The 14498-nt window shown below is 44.3% G+C and overlaps 1 protein-coding gene across 1 annotated transcript in view; it reads right to left on the reverse strand.

Annotated features, from left to right (window-relative positions):
• Window positions 1–1495: 1495 nt before the first annotated feature.
• The window catches only part of prr36a (proline rich 36a), a 38765-nt gene continuing 25762 nt past the window's right edge, over window positions 1496–14498 (reverse strand). Inside the window, exons 4-6 of the mRNA XM_084043672.1 lie at window positions 13442–13674; window positions 10008–12629; window positions 1496–5936 (exon numbers count right to left, since the gene is read on the reverse strand). Coding sequence (XP_083899798.1) covers window positions 4741–5936; window positions 10008–12629; window positions 13442–13674 — 4051 coding nt within the window. The 3' untranslated portion in view covers window positions 1496–4740. The remainder of the gene's footprint in view (window positions 5937–10007; window positions 12630–13441; window positions 13675–14498) is intronic.

The raw sequence follows: 14498 nt of genomic DNA on the forward strand, positions 1-14498 counted from the left end.
TCTGAGCCTCACACCAAACTGTGTGTGATGGTCTAAATGTACAAACAATGCACACTCTCAAACTTAGCCTTTTCTATTAAGCACTTAAAAGCCTACAGTATATACTTGCTAGTTGACCGGGGTTTCTCTAGTATTTCCCTCCACACCAAATCTATTCAGTAAAAATAGCCGATTTACAAGCTCACAGCACGCTGCAGCGTAGTGAGTTAGCACATCGGCTGTTCTCATCGAATCTTTGCTGCAGAATAGGGATCCTAGGGTTCAAGTGGTTAATGCAACCGCAGTAACGAACATGTTTCAGCCTAAAGCCTTTGTCATTGTGTTTACGGGACCATGTCTGTTTGTGTTCCAGGATCCTATGTGAGGTTCCGCAAGGCAGGTACCACAAGCTGTTGTGTTTGGACTGCGAGGAGGAGCCGTCAACCCACCATGCTACCAACTGCCTCCTGGCCGAGTTGTTCAAGCAGATGGCAGAGAAAAACAGCTGCACCATCCTCCAAACTGCAGATAAAATAACTTAACCTTCTGTGTATTAGTGTGTGTATGTGTGTGTGTGTGTGTGTGTGTGTGTGTGTGTGTGTGTGTGTGTGTAGCTGTAAAACCCTGAGTGTTAATACAAGAGTTGACTAATGCGACCAAATGGACTTAACACTGAGGATTTTACTGTGTAGCTGTGTGAGGGAGAATGGAGCCTGTCTGTCTCTGTCTGTGTGCGTGTGCATGTGTGTGTGTTCCCAGATTCCAAACTGGAAATTTAGAATTGTGTGCCTGTGTCAGCATTCAGCAATAGTGATCAGTGCAGAGCAGACCACACAGAAGAGAGCAGTATTATCTTCAAGGCCAAGTATACAGCAGGCCTACTAAAACAGCTCAGAAGTATATGACTGTTTCTGGGCCTTACACATTAAGGCATATGTGACATGTGCTAATTGACTATATATAATATAGTATAAGCTAAATGTCTGTGCACAAATGTAAAGACATGGAGGAATGGTCCAGGGTCATGTGCCAGTCATATGACCATGACGTTATAGGCAATGGTTGTGTATTAATTGCACTACTTAGAACATGTTAATGTTATTTATCAGGACTTGTTTAGACTGATAACCTTTTAAATAACTTCCTTGGAAATGTGAATGTTTTATTATTTGGTGTGCCAATGTTCCTAGCTAGGTTTTATGTGCCTTTTCTGCTAATGTGCTCATCCAGATGTTTGTGGTACACCAATTTGCTGCTTTGTTCATATTGTATTTTATTGTTTTATATACAATTTCTGCATTTGTAAAGTGTGTTCATATTGTTCATATTGTATTTTATTGCTTTATATACAATTTCTACATTTGTAAAGATTTCTACTTAATGTTATCTGGCATAACAATAAAAAAAGACACTTGTTATGAAAAAAAATATTTTATTCTCAAATAATGCATTGAAATAATTACACACAACCACAAATCTCTGCTATTCAAAGTCAAATAACAGAAGAGAAATGGAACATATTTAAACAAGCTGCCATGATTCCAAGCCCCATAAAGGAGAATTCCCAGTTCGTTTTGACAAATACTGTATATCCAGTCAATTAAATTAGTACACACAGGCCTCATTCATTTTCAATAAATTACACAACTATAGGTTTATTTTGTCATTTTCAGAATTATAATGTGAAGGGGAATGGGGTGCCAACTGAAAATACCAAATTTAAGCCGGCAATACGATAGCCCAGTGGTTAGGGCATGTACCACATGGGCTCAAATCTCACAGCAAGTCCCCGGTTCGACTCCCAGCAAGCCGGACCATTTGCTGCACGTCACTCCCCTACTCTCTCTCTCTCTCTCCGTTTCCTGTCATTCTCCACTTACCTATCAAATAAGGCAAAAAAGGCCCCTAAAATAACTAAAAACAAATGAAATAAAACATAATCTGATCTGTAAGAAGTGCCCATTGTTTACCCATATAACCGTTCAACTCGTCTTATCAAGTTAATTGCCATGTTCTATGGCATGGGCATATTTACCTGATGTTCACTAGACTGGCCTGGAGGACACAGACTCTAGTCTCTAAATGATGCTCTTCAAAGGCAGACCAAATAGGCTGCAGTTGCATCAAAATCATTTTTTCCCCATTTAAGTGGCCAAACAGTTTCCAATGAAATCCGTAGCATTTTAAATTAAACAACCCATTTCACTGCCATTTGCAACAAATATCCTTCATTCACCGTTTATAAAATTGTATAAATGACTTCTTAAAACATACATCTTTCTACAGTACAAAATAAATTCTAGTGGAGGTTTCCCTTCATTACAGTGATCAGGTTTTCAGCAGTCTTCCTCTTCAAAATTATAATGTACACATACACATTTGCAAAACAGTAACACTACAGAGACATAAAAAACAAAACAACGACAATTTAAAAAGTCCAGCTTTGTCAAGATATGTTGTGCATTATGTGCCCAGCAGGGAGCGCAAGCTGCAGACCCTGACAACTGGAATGTACCAATCTACATTGGTAAATGCCTATTTCCTTACGTATATCAACTTGAAAAGGACGCTACAAGCCCTTAAAACAAGCGGCTCTAAAGGGCATTTGCGGTATAAGCTACTGTAGATCCAGTGGCAGAAAGGGTCATATATATTTCAAAGGTCAATTAGATTGTGGAGCTGCCTGCCGGATGAGGAGTTCATCTCAGTTTCATACATGGCTCATTGAATAGACCGTTTCAACTATGAATTCAATTTCTAAATACATCAATTCAGTTCTTGCACTATGCTGGGAGCAAGATCAAACAGCCAAGTACTCACTGCACACAACTAAAACTATTCAAACAGACAATGAGCTTAGCTACATGCCAATTCACATTTCCTGGATATGACATTACGTGGGCGTCATGAAACAGATCCGAGTCACTGCACAGCAAATCCAATTTCGCTCTGGAAGTGATCCCGCCTCATAAGAGCACCGACATTAACATTTAAAAATGACAGTAGTCTGATATGGAACATTTAAAAATGACAGTAGTCCGATACATTAGCTGAGAAGCACACAGGACACATAAGGGACAGTGACAGACGAACAGTAGTCATTAAGCTCCTATACCCATTGTTCATCACAGTTTTTACGACAATATTCATTCTTCCAAAGGAACACCCCCCTGTCTAACATAACCTTGTAATGTCTTCTCCCTTTTATAACTATCCATACACGACACCCCTCACAGCAGTAACGGTTCAACCCAGAGTAAGACCTGACTAAAAGTCTTTACACTGGGCACTCTTCCTGGAAAACATCTTTACAGATATCATGACATCATACAGAAACAACACTCAAACCAGCACCACACTTAATGTGAAGTCAGATTAGGTTCAAGTTCATAGCCAGATGAGCTACAGAATGCTGTTGATAATTTAGCTGTGAACGCTGTGTTAATTTATCTTTGTGAAAATGTAATTTAACTCAAAAAAATACAACCTTAATTTATATCAGCACTGCTTACAAGATAAGGCTTACTTCGCAATAGAATGTGGGCCTATCATTTCATTCATAGCTAAAATGAGGGTGAAATAAAAAAATCTTCATGCATGTTCCAAGGCAAAGTGCTGTAATGATCTTTTGATAAAGAATCACCATTCCTGCAGCACAGTGAGTCCAGTGTTAAATCTATAACAAGATTGTACTCAGACATAAAAAAGTGTGGATTTGTTCTTCAATCTTGTGCTGCGTACTTTCTTTGACCTCAGTGAAATGTCTGAATAATACCCAGGAAAAGACCCAAGGATAAAACTAGCAATGATAGCATTAGAGTAAATAGCCTTTAACATATTTGCCAAGTGCATATTCATCTGGGAAGCAGGATTTAGAACTTCAGCAGACTCAAGACTTGAGCTCCAGTGTAAATATTTAAATACTAATACTTCAAAGTCACTTGGAAATACTCATAATTAAGTGTGCCATTTTGGCTACAGTTAAAGGGACAACAGCTAAGAAAAATAAGTAATGGAACCAAGGCCATCAATTACATTATTTCAACTTTAGTACCCATTTGGCACTGGTGTGTGTGTGTGTGTGTGTGTGTGTGTGTGTGTGTGTGTGTGTGTGTGTGTGTGTGTGTGTGTGTGTGTGTGTGTGTGTGTGTGTGTGTGTGTGTGTGTGTGTGTGTGTGTGTGCATGGCACCTTGATTTGGCATGAGAAAGGCAAGCATTTTTTATCTGTGAGTTAGTAAGATCTATGTGAAAGGATAAAGTAGCTGCAGTATACGTGTATGTGATTGCAATACTTGTGGGCCAGCATAAATGAGGTAAGAGTTACTAAGTCCGAGACAAATGGGGTATTGTGATGCATTTATCATCAATTATGAATTACATAGGACACCATTTTCCGGCATCCTGTTAAGTTTGCATGCATGCTTGAAAAAACAGAACAGGACTTAGTAAAGCGCCATCAAGTGTTAACATGGGTGTCTGCTTTGTGCAGTAATTCCTTTAGAGGTTATTGTGCTTGCCTGTACATATCAAACCCATTAGCGATATCCATTAACTCAAGGGTGCATGTGTGCATATAAACCGTACCACATACATGTACTGTATATAAACGGTACAGGTGTCAATCTTCTTGAATTCATTTACTTCCAATCCAAATTCTGTCTGCGGTGTGTGTGTGTGTGTGTGTGTGTGTGTGTGTGTGTGTGTGTGTGTCTGTCTGGGGGGTGTAAGCGAGTGATCAGGTTTCACTTTGACATAGTACCTCAGTGATGAGTCTCCAACTCCACCACTGTCCACTCTCCCTGTGGAGAACTCCCAGGGGCCTCCGGGGAGAAACTACTGACAGAGGTTACCGTGGCAGAGGGAGGCGTGAGCGGGGGCAGCAGGCTGGGCCATAGGCTGCTCTCCAGGGGGCTCAAAGTGCCACCCGCACCCCCCGGCAGGAGCAGGAGGGAGGAGCAGCCGTCTCCGGTCAGCAGAAGTGTCTGGTTTATGAGCTGCTGAACGATGTCAACTTTCTTACCCCAGTCCAGGTCCAGGGGCGGGGGCCGCTCTGGGGACTGAAGAGGAGGAAGGGAGAGGGTTTCATCCAGAAGGGAGCTGAGGATGTGGGCATGCTGGGGGTCAGCGGGTCTCTGGGGAGAGTCTGGGAGAGGAGAGCTCTGGGAGGACGAAGAAGAAGAGTCTCGGCCGTTGTCGTCAAACAGCACTCTCTCTCGATCGCTGTTGACGTCTTTGCTCAACGTTTCTTCGGTGGACTCCTTCTGCTCTTTAAGCTCTACCTTTAACGGCTCCTTCTCTGCCTCCTCGTCATCGCTGTTCTCCAAGGCTTCATAGATGGTACAGAGGCCAGAAGAGGGAGACAGCAGCACTGCAGTCTGGCCACCATGAGGCTGCTGCTGCTGTTCGAGCTCCTGCTGCCACTGCATTATCTGCTGCCTCTGCTGCAGCTCCTCCTGCTGTTGCTGCAGCTGTAGCTGGAGATCCCTCCTCTGCTCCTGCAACTCCTCCCTTTGCCTCACCTCCTGCTCTTCCAGCTCTTCCTCCCTCGCCTCCTCATCTTCCTCCCCATTCACCTCCTCTTTATCTTTCTCCTCCTCATCTTCTTTCTGGCTTCCCTGTAGCACCTCCTCCTCCCCTGCCTCCTTGTGCTCGCAGCTAGGCCTGCTCGGTGGTTGCTCCCTGCGCTGCTGAAGCTCCAGCAGTTGCCTCTGGTGCTGCTCCAGCCTGCGGAGCTGGGGACTGACCGCCTGTGGGCCAGAGTTCCTGGGCGGGAGGTCCGCACAGCTCAGCCTGGGCAGCGTCGCGGCTTCGGAGGGAGCTTTGATGATGTCGCAGATCGGTTTGATCACGTCGTAGTGGGGTTTGACGACGTTGCAGAGGGGTTTGACCGTGTCGCAGTGGGGTCTGGGGTGTGCAGAGTGATCACGGCAGTGTGGATGTGGCGGTGCACGGAGCCCTGTGTGCGAGAAGGAAAAGCGGGGGAAGGAAGATCATGATAGCATGGTGCGTTAAAAAAAAACAAGAGTGACAGGCAGCAGGACAGTTCAAGAGCAGTGCAGTGTGGGTAGAAGCAGAAGGGTACAGGGGCAGCCCATGGAGGCTCATAATCAGACAATAGTGAAAGAATAGTGGAAGCCTTTTGAGTGCAGTGCTTAAAAGGTCTGCCAAGTGGTTTGTCCATCAAGTATATAGATGGATGGAAGTACAGCATCATCACCAGCAAAACAGTGACAGTTGCAATTTGAAGTGACTGGGGTGGAAGCATGGGTTGGAAATTTTAAGCAGAGTGACTATGCAGCCATTTCTTTGGATCTCATATCACAATTGACCATTTCAGTTGAGACCCAGATAAGGTTTGTGTGCAAAAAAGCAGCCAAACATCCTGTATATGCAATCACTACCAACTATAGTGTCACATAAACAAGTGACCCAAGTACCGTAAAACTTTGTGCGCAATAACAGTCATCAACCGTGAATGAAGCGTATAGTTAGTCAACCAGTGAGCATGCAAGACAAGAGTTTTCTCCATGCATTTATGCACATTTGACATCACATCAACAGTATTAATAGCTTGGCTTTAGACTGAATATTTCTATCCTCAAGTAGTAAGTCACTTTAGCAAAACTGATCATTCACACTATCATACACAAACTTAAGTCAAACTAGTTACATTACATACTAATCCACGTATGCCTCTATATACTTAGTCATACTGCGTAACAAATGGGGAAAAGAGCACATGTACAAGCTCACAATGCGATGTGAGCTCGTAGATCTATTTTAAAATTATGTTGAAAAATCTCCCAAAATTGGGACAGGGGCAGGTTTAACCCATTAAAACCGGAAAAGCGTCTGTGTCATTTAACTACTTAACTACAGATTTAGAAGGCATTTGTAGAATCGGCCAGAGGTGTTAATGGGTTAAGTGCTATACACAAGCTTATATAAACAACCTAAAGCCAAGATACAGGAACATGTTAACAGAAACAACCCAATGCAGGTCATTTAGCCACGGTGACATGCATAAGCTCTGGTGACATTAGACAGTGTAGTGAAATGCTGCAGTGGGAAAACCTGAGGTACAGAAAGGAAGCACAAAACAGCAGTACACTGAAAGACAGGGATGAGATGTCTGCCGTCTTTTGTTGCTGGAGATACTGATGCTTTGAGCCATGGATGAGAGGTGCTGGTTCCACCAATGGAATGAGACCTAGCACAATGTGAGTTCCAGATCAATGTCTTCCATGGGATGGGTAGAAGAGATTATTGAACTGTAAGCTGAGAATCTTGAGAATATTGTAGGTGAGAACACCATATAAAGGCTTCCCTCATGTCCAGTTCGCTATTACTTTATATTGTGAGTTGCATTAAAAAAAAAATGTAATAGTTGTCAAAACTCAGACTTGATGTGGTTAAATGATGTAGAGAAACTATAGCTTTTTGTTCACAAGGTATTTGCATCCTACTATATCCTTCTCAATCAGAATGTTTTGTCCATTTCTCTCTTCATTAGCATATGAGGAAGCTTATTTTTCACCAGGGGAGAGACTCATGAGTGGTGCCAGGGTTAATTGATTGGCAGGCGTTTCCAAATGTTCTATCCTCTTTATAGTAGGATGCTGTACCTGGGCACAGAGCTACATACACACACATACACACACCAGACACAACACACAAGTTTCCAGTGTCCCATGAGACCTTGCATGAATTATGGGCATCACTTCCTGATGTCAGTCAAGGAAGCTTATTTAAAGGAAAGGTCACCGACGTCATTTTCTCTATCTAGCAATTCCAGCCGGCAGATTTGTCACACCGGAAGTTGGGTGAAATAACAGAGTCTATGAGAGCTGGCTAGACAGCTTATGAACAAACACTATTTCTGAACGATTGAGACCTTTATAAAATACTCTGCTCAGGATAATAAGACATTGTTTTCTGCTGTGTTGCTTTTCGATGTGCACATTGTATAATTTCATAGAGGCAGCTAAAGAGCACAAAGTACGTTTATGTCCACCATTTCCTGTCTGGCAAACAAATCTCGCGACACCTCCGAGCCAGGAACCATGCCTGCTGCTGTTTAGATGCCTCAAAAAAAAATGTACAGTGTACAACGAAAAGCAAGTGATTAGAAAACAACCTGTGATTTATATTCCTGAACCAATTATATGACAAAGGTCGCAATCGTTCAGAAATAGTGTTTGTTCATGAGCTGGTCCAGTTGGCTCCATTCACTGCCATGCATTTCATCGAACTTCTGGTTTTGCCACCCATGAGCGTCATGGCACATCCCCTGCGTCCAGCGTGTCCCTTCCTTAAATAAGCTTCCTTGATGTTATTCATTCAATTAATTTGGGTGATCCGTGTCAGTCAATAATAATGTGGTAACACAACCTGACAGAAATCAGATAGTCATCTGCCTACTCCCCAACAAGATGATTCAAATGAATGATCAATGGCACTTGACACTTGCTCTTAGCAACTCCTGTTCTGGGTTTCATTCTTACTGGCTGCTGTTGCTGACACGTTATTATGGATCCCACCGCAGGTCTAGGCAAAACCTGTGACTTCAGCGCTTGATAATAAGCACTGATCATCAATTTGAATCAGCTGTGTGGACTGGAGGGAGATCTAGTAGAGTAAGTAGGCAGACTAATGAGACCCTTTAAAAGTTCTGTCAAGTTGTGTTCCCACAATATTGTTGACTGATTTGATCCCTCAAATGAATTGAATGACTGACAACAGGAAGTTAAGTGTTGCCCATAATTGACACAACCTCTTTCCCCCCAGTTAGCTCCCTAGGAAATATAGATGTACCCGTTTGTGGTAAAAAAAAAAAAAGTGCAGAAGCTTTTCATTACAAAATGGTCTAATCAAATGTAGCCTATTGGCAAAACAACCCACAGTAGCAATCTGCGTGCTACAGTGATGGAAAGACCAGTTGGCAAATAGGGGTAAATGAGGTTTTCATGCATTTTTCTCCTCAGTGTGAAGGCATCTTAAAATTGATTGAAGATGTCCTTTAACTTTACTCAAATCTAAGCTGTTAATTTGTATGATTATATTTAGGGATGATACAAAAAGTAAACCTTTCACACTACTGAATTTCACTGACAAAATGTAAGTGTGGCCTAACAAGGTGAAATTTACTGTAGGCTATATGACTTTTCTTGAATTATCTGCAATAATAAAACTATCTACAATAAAAACTAAGACTTAGTAGTGTAATAGTGTCAATAGTGATGGTGTCTTGCACAGAGAATGTCACATTTCCACTGTTAATAAAACTGTACGGGAAGAGAGCAAATAATGTTTAAAAAAATTCTATCTTTATTTAATATTTAAAGTTTAGGGGCATGAGGATGGCACTTTCTGGACACCCTCGCTGGCCATCTCCACATCTTCATTTACATCATTGTCATGTCTGGGCCGTTGCGGGTCCTCTGCCCGCTCCTAGCACACATTCATGTCACACACCCGGGGGGCAATGCATTAGGTAGGGTAAGGAAACATGCCTGTATTATGGTGGACATCAAAATAAAATACACTCAAATCTTATTTTCAGTTATTACATCTGTTCAGCAACATACAGAAAGACCAACAGTTAATTCCATAAGACCAACGGTTCATTGCATATTTCTATTGTTACAATATATTTTTACTCATTGTATACAAAATCCATGCCATTTCAAAGTGACTGGATAATGCAGTGTTAATATAAGAACGCAGGCACGCACACTGTAGTTAATAATAGTAGCTATTGCACATACAGGAGTTGAAGCCATATACTCAATGGAAATGTTATAGAGGGAAGCGCCACTGCTGTCATTTCAATGTCTCTTTTTGCTTCCCTTTGTGTTTGCTTTTTTTTTGAATTTTTTGAATTACATCCACCCCAGAGAATTTCACTACAAACTATTATGAGGAGAGGAAGAGCTAGTTTTATGAGGGAGGTCTGGGAGAGAGTCACAGGGGGCCTGTGGGAGGGAAGGGGAATTATGTGGGCTGTGAGGGGTTTGGGGAACATTACCTGCAACCGAGTTCTCAGCTTTTTCACAGATAGCCGAGTAGTAGGCAGGCTTGGTGTCATCTGGGTCGTCTTCTAGCTGCTGCAGGGTTGATGGAGGGAGGTCCGGGGTGACTTCGGACCCAGATCCTTCTATCCCCGCATTCTCAGCTGGCAGCGCCTCGGCCAGATTCCCACATTGCATGTAGTGCTGCTCTGCTGCAAACGGTGGTTCTGGAAGACTCTGCGGGTCCTGGATGAGACAGGGTGCCTTAGCCTCATCCGGCAGCTCCTCCAGGGAAAAGATACCAGGACTCTTGGTGCAGCTCCCACCCGTGGAGGCGGCATTCGAGTTTGAGTACGTGGTCATCGTGTCAAAGCCACAAGAGGCGGCCGAGTTTGCAGAGGGCGGGGTGGTGTCACCGCAGACGCTTCGCTCTGCTTCCTCCTCCTCTGCTTCCTCTACAGCAGACAGGATGGGTTGGCGTTGAGGCTGAACTTCAAAGGTGCCGTTTAAAAGTCGCCCATGAGGTGGAACTTCCGTGTCGCTGGCCTCAAAGGTCCTGTTTAAAAGAGGTGGAACTTCCAGCTGGGCTTCTCCCTCCGTGTCGCTGGCCTCATCCTCGGTGGTCGAGGAAGATGAGGGGTTGGACGTGGGGGCAGTGGCAGGGCCGCTCAGGACATCATCAGCCGGGAGAGTCTCAGCTTCAGCCTCCTCTTCCTCCCGGTCCTCTGTTTCCAGGTGGATGCCCAGGTCTTGGTCCTCTGGGTCGTGTTGGAGGGAGAGCATTGGGGCTGGGCCTGCATGGGTGTGGAGCTGGAGCTTCGCTTCTTGATTGAAGTCCTCACACAAGTCCTCCGGTGTACTGGTATCACTGCTTAGGGTGCTGGCCAGGGAGAGGCCAGGGGCAGAGAGGTGAGCCGGGGAAAGGGTATGCATCGGTACCGGGCCGAACTCATCCATGCAACTTTGGGCCTCTGATTTCAGTGGCTCCTCTGGAACTGTGGAGCGATGGTTTTGGGGTAGAAAGGAAGCTGTGCCCAGTTCTAACCAGGCCTGAGCAGGGGACTGGGTAGGAGTCTCAAGTCCTTCAGAACCTTCACAAGCCGACTCTGTTGGGACTAGGCCTACTGCAGCTGGCTGCAATGGCTCAGCAAGTTGTTGTAAGGGCTGCTGGGGCTCAAAAGACTGTGCCCATGGATCCGAGTATGGGTTGGGCTGATCCCATTGAGCAGCCAGGGCTGAGGGCAGCTGAGGTGGAGGTGGTGGCTGAGCAACTCGGTTCAGGTTGTCCAACCTTTCATCCTCTGCAAAGTCATCCTCATCTGCATTCCCATAGCTCTCGAGCCCACTTTCTGTCACACCCTCGCTGGCCATGTCCACATCTTCATCCTCTTCTTCATCTGCGTCATTGTCATGTCTGGGCCGCTGCGGGTCCTCTGCCCTCTCCGAGCCCACATCCATGTCACACACCCGATCATCATCATCCTCCTCAAAGTCATTGACTGGTATGTCAGGAACCTTCTCAAAGTCGGGGGAGCCAGCAGAAGCCCCCTCCATGTCAATCGCTCCTTTGAGACTTGCGTCTCCGAGGTCGTCCATGCTCTCCGTTCCCTCTAGGACGCCAGGGGCACTCAGCTCTGATGCCCCTTGCTGGCTGCCACTCACCTCCTCAGAGTCCAGCTCAGAGTGTAGGGCACCACTGGCCCTCCAAGCTGCACCCCCGACAGGACCGGCGGACCCAGGCCGGGACTCCTCAGTGGGCTGAGTGGTGCCGCTCATTTCTGACACAGAAACCTGCTGGCTTCCCTCTCTCTCCTCCTCCTCATCTTCTACCTCATTTAGATTGGAGGAAGAAATATCCAATGGAGTGATAGTTGCTACTGGTAGAGAGGCTTTAGATGTTGAGGTGTCTTGATCTGCTATTGGGTGAAGAGGGTCTTCAGGACTTGGTTGGCTGGCTGATTGCAAGAGGGGAGCCCCAACCGAGATCTGCTCCATAGCTGCTATTAAAGGAATTGTACTCTCCGATAGGGCCTGGTCTGGAGGAGATGTCCCATCAGGGTTGTGGGGCAGGCATGTGTCAGCTGCTGAAGGTGCCAGTGGAAAGTCTTCGGCTGAAGCTTCAGAGGGGACCTTTTCTGCACCTGATGTGGCTGGGGATGGAACCTCTGCCCCCGCAGCTGTTGACTCAGCAACACTGCTTGTTGCTGCTGCGGTTACAACACCACCAGCTGTTGCTACCACAGCAGCGCTAGAATTCAGGCCTTCTTGTTCCTTGCTGGCAGCAGAAGGTGGAACACCAAGGGTGGGTTTGGGGACATCTTTCGCTTGAGCCTTAGATTTGTTGGCTGGCGAAGCAGGGGGGTTCCTGCCCGGGAGCAGTCTGTTATTAGCCACGGGCCGTGGTCCCGGTGATGCGGTTTTCTTCGCAGCCATAGGCTTTGAGATTTCCTGTATTTTGGTCCGCGTTGGCTTGGCTTCAGCTGCCTTGGATTCTGCTGCCTTGAGTGGAAGTGGGCGTTTGGCAGCAGGGATGGGCCTCGAAGCCGCCAAGGGTTTGGAAGGCTCTGGTTTTTTGGCAGCAGCTGATGTTGCCGTTGTTGGTCTCTTAGCTGCTGTGGCAGAAGCCGGTCTGCTGACATCTGGAGAGCATAGAGATAAAACAACAACATTAATGAATGCATTATTAAAGGTAGGGTAAGTGATATTTGTGGGTTAAAACAAAAAGTATTTTGTTAAAAGGTTAAAGATAGTAATCATTGCTATAGAGTGTTTGTTCAGTAACAGGAGTCTCCCCGTCTCTCCAGCTCTTTAATAAACAGAAAATACATTTTCCGGTAGGTGTCAAATCAGCCAATCAGGAGAAAGTACCCATTTTTAAGCTTCATTTTTATAGTGTTCCAGTTCCAAATTTGCCTGCTCATTTCTTAGTGTCATCACTTCCAATTTCACTTGTTTAATCTATATCCTGATTGAGTTCTCTATCCTAATTGGATAAAATTGGAAATGAAACTGAAACGAAAATGCATTTTCTGTTTTATAAAGAGCTGGAGAGTCAAGGAGACTCCTTTTACTGAACAAACACTCTATAGCAATGAGTACTATCAGAACATAGAGCTATTTAACACTTATTTTAACCAAAGAAAATCAATTAACCTACCTTTAAAATCTAATTATGAAATGCATTTTCTCATCAACAAAAACACTGTACCAGGAAGCAGTAGTCATAGAATTTGAATTCACTAAATATAGTTATAGAACGCAGCACCAAAATAAAAACATGGATATTTGTTATCCGCTTACAATTGTCTGGATCAAGACCTATGTATGGATGGTTGCTACATTTGACTCTGGATACATACAACAACAGCTTGATCCTTCAAGAACAACTCATCCGGTATGAAGCAGTGCATATAACACAACAGAACCAACAACCAGGAATCTTTCACTGTACCTTTCTTAGCAAGTGCATTTGGTTTTGGAGGCTGTGTTGTTGTGGCCCTGCCAGCAGATGGTGCTGTGGTGACTCTGGAAGCAGCTGGTCGGCCAAGTCCACTGATGGAGGTTGTACTGATGAGGTTGCAGCTGTTCCATTGCTTGGTTGCAGCTACTGTGGTGGGCTTTGATGGGGCTGTGGTGGGCTTTGACGAGGCTGGGGACGATGGAAGTCGAGTACCAGTGGTGGGCCTGGAGAAAAAGTGAATAGGTTATCTTTCTTTCAGATTATAGCATTAATTGTAATGGGTAAGTTTATGACTGTTGTAGGCGGACCCCACCCAACAAGAAATATTAGGTATTCATTGTTGTGTGTGTGTGTGTGTGTGTGTGTGTGTGTGTGTGTGTGTGTGTGTGTGTGTGTGTGTGTGTGTGTGTGTGTGTGTGTGTGTGTGTGTGTCTGTCATGGCCAGAAATTCCTATTAAAACACCAATGATAAGCACCATGTACACCTAAATAACTGCTCTGAAGCAGCTTTCACTATTTTATCGACCGACAGATTGAAAAAGACATACCTTCACCTTAATCAATCAAGTCTTGATTTAGGCCACACATGAAATTGTCAGAGATAGTGATAGATAGTGAAAAACCATTACCAAATCCCTCATCCATCTCCTGCTCCGCAGTAATGCAGCTTTTATTCATGTTCTAATCCCCCACCAAGTGAGGGAGGGATGAATGTCATGGTGATGGAAAGGAGAAGTAAAGGAGTTAGGGAAAGAGAGCAGAGGTAAAGGAGTAGGGCTGCTACTACCCATTATTTTGTTAAGTGATGAATCTTTTTTTTTTTTTTTTTATAAATAGATTACACAGTACACACACATTCATATACATTGTATGTGTGTAACGAATCAACGTGAAATGATTGAAATGCGTTTTTTTAATAGACTAAATCCAGTTGCAATTGTGTGTCGCAATTTTAACGCATTAAGACCTGAGGCCGATTAAAAAAATGTTTTCTAAATCATAACTTTAAAAAATATATGTATATTCAAAGATATGCACACATTTTCAC

This window comes from Gymnoscopelus microlampas (genome assembly GCF_963454915.1).
Source record: "Gymnoscopelus microlampas genome assembly, chromosome: 2".
In the NCBI taxonomy this organism is placed as follows: domain Eukaryota; kingdom Metazoa; phylum Chordata; class Actinopteri; order Myctophiformes; family Myctophidae; genus Gymnoscopelus; species Gymnoscopelus microlampas.